The sequence below is a fragment of the Lactuca sativa genome, chromosome 8 (assembly GCF_002870075.4).
Source record: "Lactuca sativa cultivar Salinas chromosome 8, Lsat_Salinas_v11, whole genome shotgun sequence".
Taxonomy (NCBI): Eukaryota; Viridiplantae; Streptophyta; class Magnoliopsida; order Asterales; family Asteraceae; genus Lactuca; species Lactuca sativa.
This window is the reverse complement of record NC_056630.2, coordinates 200427360-200431159: the sequence shown is the minus strand read 5'-3', so window position 1 is coordinate 200431159 and position 3800 is coordinate 200427360. Positions and strand designations below refer to the sequence as shown.

General features: G+C 32.9%; 2 protein-coding genes across 2 annotated transcripts; both read right to left on the bottom strand.

Annotated features, from left to right (window-relative positions):
* Positions 1 to 681: 681 nt before the first annotated feature.
* On the bottom strand, positions 682 to 1077 carry LOC111904649 (uncharacterized). The gene has a single exon (XM_023900389.2). The coding sequence runs from the start codon at positions 1075 to 1077 to the stop codon at positions 682 to 684; it is 396 nt and encodes a 131-aa protein (XP_023756157.2).
* Positions 1078 to 1101: 24 nt separating this feature from the next.
* On the bottom strand, positions 1102 to 2943 carry LOC111904650 (uncharacterized). The gene is made up of 4 exons (XM_023900390.1): positions 2346 to 2943; positions 2175 to 2246; positions 1740 to 2095; positions 1102 to 1632 (listed from the first exon to the last, which is right to left on the bottom strand). Exons 1-4 carry the CDS (start codon positions 2941 to 2943, stop codon positions 1102 to 1104), a joined length of 1557 nt encoding a protein of 518 aa, XP_023756158.1.
* Between the last annotated feature and the right edge of the window lie 857 nt (positions 2944 to 3800).

The window sequence follows — 3800 nt, the reverse complement described above, 5'->3', positions numbered from 1 at the left end:
TTGTTTATAATGGATTTGTGCATTCATTTCTTCCTATTACGGAATTGTGCATTGAAATTCTATCAAGTTAAGAAGAATATTTGCAACACTAATGTACTTACATGTCTCTACAAAAACAACAATGTGGTCTAAATTTTGCTACAATGTACCCAATTTTTCCTAAAAAATTATTGTTTTTGCTGCAGTTATTTCTGCCACGTGGGCTTCAAGTTGAGAAAATCATCAAGGTTTCTAACAGGGGACAGGTAATCAGCCCCCCCCCCCCCCCTCTCCCATTTTTTATCCACTCCCCTATGAGATTTGGCGTTATTTAATATTTATATACTATAAATATGGTCCATCAACTTAACCCAATTCCTTTATTATCCCCTTACTTTATCGAATGTGTTAAATTTCACTCATGAACTTGGGTTAAATTCCAATTCCACCGCATCAACTTTAGTTTCCAATTCCATTTGATCTTTATTAAATATATAATTATATAAGTATATTTTTTTAATAAATATTATTATAAATAAAAACAATTATAAATAATTAATCAACGTTGCAATTAAATTGTCAAACAATAAAACTAAAAAAATTATTATTATTATACATATTTAACCATTAAAACTAGAACGATAATAATTATTATACATATTTAGACGTTAAAACTAGAACGATAATAATGATTATACATATTTAGCCATTAAAACTAGCACGATAATAATGATTATACATATTTAGCCGTTCGATATACGGGGTGACCCATTCAGCTGCACATGGACGTTTGCAATGAATCCATTGTGGTGCAATAGGAGGCATCGTGTACTCTCCTTCTAGATCTAGCTTGACATAATGATTACCATAGACGAGGCCAATTGCAATAACAATGCGTTCATGGGGTGGTGGTGGAGTAGATCGAAGTGGTAAGTACGTTGTGCTTGCGTGTCGGATAAAACAATGTAATACCATGTTGTATCTTGAAGCAATTAGGACACCTGTATCAGGCATAATCATCCAGTTTTGAAGTGGCGCTTCTTCGCCAAAGAAATTCAAAGAGTTATATAATTGAAACCGATATTCACTTCCAAACATGTCGCCATATTCAGTAGTATGTGTTTATAACTCTTCCATTAAATTAACTCGAATTTGGTACCATTCATCTTGATGAAGACCAAGACAAGAAGCGATTGCACGGAATCCGCAATGTCCATCACCTTCTACATTGTGTACCTGCTTAATGTAAGGATGTAGTACCTTTCGAAATTCATTCATATATGAATATGAATAGTTTTGTTGGTTTGCATACGAGCTATGTCTTGGTGGTTCATGAATATTCGTGGAACTTAACCCAAGTTCATATGTGTTTGAACAACTATGTCTATGGGGATCTTCGATTGGCGCATCAACTCCATTATCTTTGAGAGGTTTCTTCTTCAAACTTGGTCGACCACGGGTAGTTTTATGAACAGAGGGTACTGATGTTTTTGATGGGTTGATAAACTCTCTTAAATTCCTCAGAATGTTATGCTTTATAGACCTTGGTTGCTTTTCAAAGTTCTCAGTAATTATTTTCACTTCATCATCACAATGAATATCATCATCATCTCCCATGTTTATGGGGGATGCAAAGTAAGTTTTCTCTAAAAACTATCAATTGAATCAAGTGGAAGAGATTTACTTGCATTAAAATACATGATTAGTTCATGTGCACATGGTAACCCGTAACATGTACGCAGTTGACAACCACAACTAACATCACCGCTTTTACATCGTTCGAATTCATTAGAGATCATGTCTAATGCTTCCAATGAAATATAATTCCACAATAGTTCGAACATTTTCATGTTTACCCGATGGTTGATGCGACCTTTGCTATACTCAAAGCTTGCTTTGATAGCCGTCACCTGTGACTGAACGATATTATGAACAACAGATGAACATTTCCATAAATCAGATTGTGGTGTATCCAAGTACAGTTTCAGCTTGGCATGCTGGCTTTCAACTCTGTTACTTATGTTATTTCCATAATGAAGAATTTTGTCAGTCCAAGCGGCTATGAACATGTGTTTATATTTGTGCAACCACACATCATGAAGATAATCACGAACACCTAAAATTTTGAATATACATAATGATTGTTTCGTTGTATCATAATAATTTAAAAATATACATATTTATTTAAAACGTACCTGAATATTCAAACAATATTGTTTGGAGTTGTGCCAGATTAAGGTTATATGCTTCCTCTGTTTGAGACAAAACTAATGATGCCCAACGAGTATAAAAGGAATTCCAGTAATCTTCTCTTCGTATACATTATCTAGCCCTTTTCCAAACACTTTGATTGATGTGCCACCTACAAAGTAATTGCTTAGAATTTGGAAATACAATGTGACATGCTTTCATCAACGCCAACTCTCTATCTGTGACAATAACTCGAGGACAAAGAGATCCACCCATTGTCGACTTTAAACAATTTAACGCCCACGTGTAATTGAATTCTTTTTCTTCTTGCGTAAATACAAATGCAATGCAAAATGTTAGCCGAGTTGAAGTTACGCCGACAACTTCAAGAAAAGGCATCTTATACTTGTTCGTTTTGTAAGTTGCATCCATCAACATCACTTGTGGAAATGCTTGCCATATCTCCAATGATCTCGGATGAATAAAGAATAAATCTTCCAACTCGTTAGACAAATTATTTGTACGATAATAATAAATATAACCTCCTTTCTTCAAAGATGACAAAAGACCTTGCATTTGGGTCATACCTTCGTGCTCATTCTTCCGTATTTTCGTTTTAGCATTGTATATTGTTTGGAGTGTAGACACATTTTCCGGATTTTGCTCTTTCAACGTTGATAAAATATCATGCGGTTTCACATTCTTTGCTGATAAATCAGCCACCAAACGAAATTCATTATCAGTCAATCGCATTGCAAATGCATGACCCTCCATGTCTTCTGCGGGTTCATGGTTATGTATTTCACATACCACACTTAACGTCCAAGAATCATTTAATTTGGAATATTTACCCTTGAATTCAAAAGGACAATTAATTTTTTTTGTGCCAGTAGAAATACTGGAGATTTTTTTACTTTTATAAATACCACCACGATCGCATATAAGATTAACTTTAGTTAAGAGCCCACTTCCTCTTATCTTTTTTCTTCTTATGATAATAATGTACCCAAGCGCACGTCCCATCTTTTGCACTCATTCTATTAAATCGTCATAGGATTTGAACACCTGGAAATGATTGTTTGGTTAAAAAAAATTATAATGTCATTTGACAATTTATGAAGGTAAAATATATGCTAATACCTTTTCTGCAAAACATTCTGACGAGTTATTGACAGCTTCATTTCTTTCGCTTGGTTGAAAACTCGCCAATATATTGATGAAAATTGTTACAAAAGTTATATAGGAGTAGTAATTGAGAATTATAAAGAGATGGGTAATGGTAAGTATTGTTGTGTAGTACTTGACATTTATATAGAGATGAATTATTTTTTTAAAAGTGTTAAAGCTATAGATGAAGTGATATGTTATTCTTTCAAAATTACAAGTTGTAAAAAAAGTGATGAATTATTTTTTGAAATTTGTAAAAATCCAAAAACGAAGTGATATGTTATTCTTTCAAAATTACAAGTTGTAAAAAAGTGATGAATTATTTTTTGAAATTTGTAAAAATCCAAAAACGAAGTGATGTTTTATTCTTTGAAATTACAAGTTGTAAAATAAGTGGTGAATTATTTTTTGAAATTTGTAAAAGTCCAAAAAACGAAGTGATGTTTTATTCTTTGAAATTGAAA

Bases quoted from the DNA above. Each gene is read 5' to 3' on its own strand.
- LOC111904649 (XM_023900389.2), bottom strand. From the start codon at position 1,077: ATGTTTGGAAGTGAATATCGGTTTCAATTATATAACTCTTTGAATTTC.
- LOC111904650 (XM_023900390.1), bottom strand. From the start codon at position 2,943: ATGGAGGGTCATGCATTTGCAATGCGATTGACTGATAATGAATTTCGT. The intron at 2,096-2,174 runs GTACGTTTTAAA...TCAAAATTTTAG, and splicing joins AATATTGTTTGAATATTCAG to GTGTTCGTGATTATCTTCAT. The intron at 1,633-1,739 runs GTTAGTTGTGGT...TTCAATTGATAG, and splicing joins AACGATGTAAAAGCGGTGAT to TTTTTAGAGAAAACTTACTT.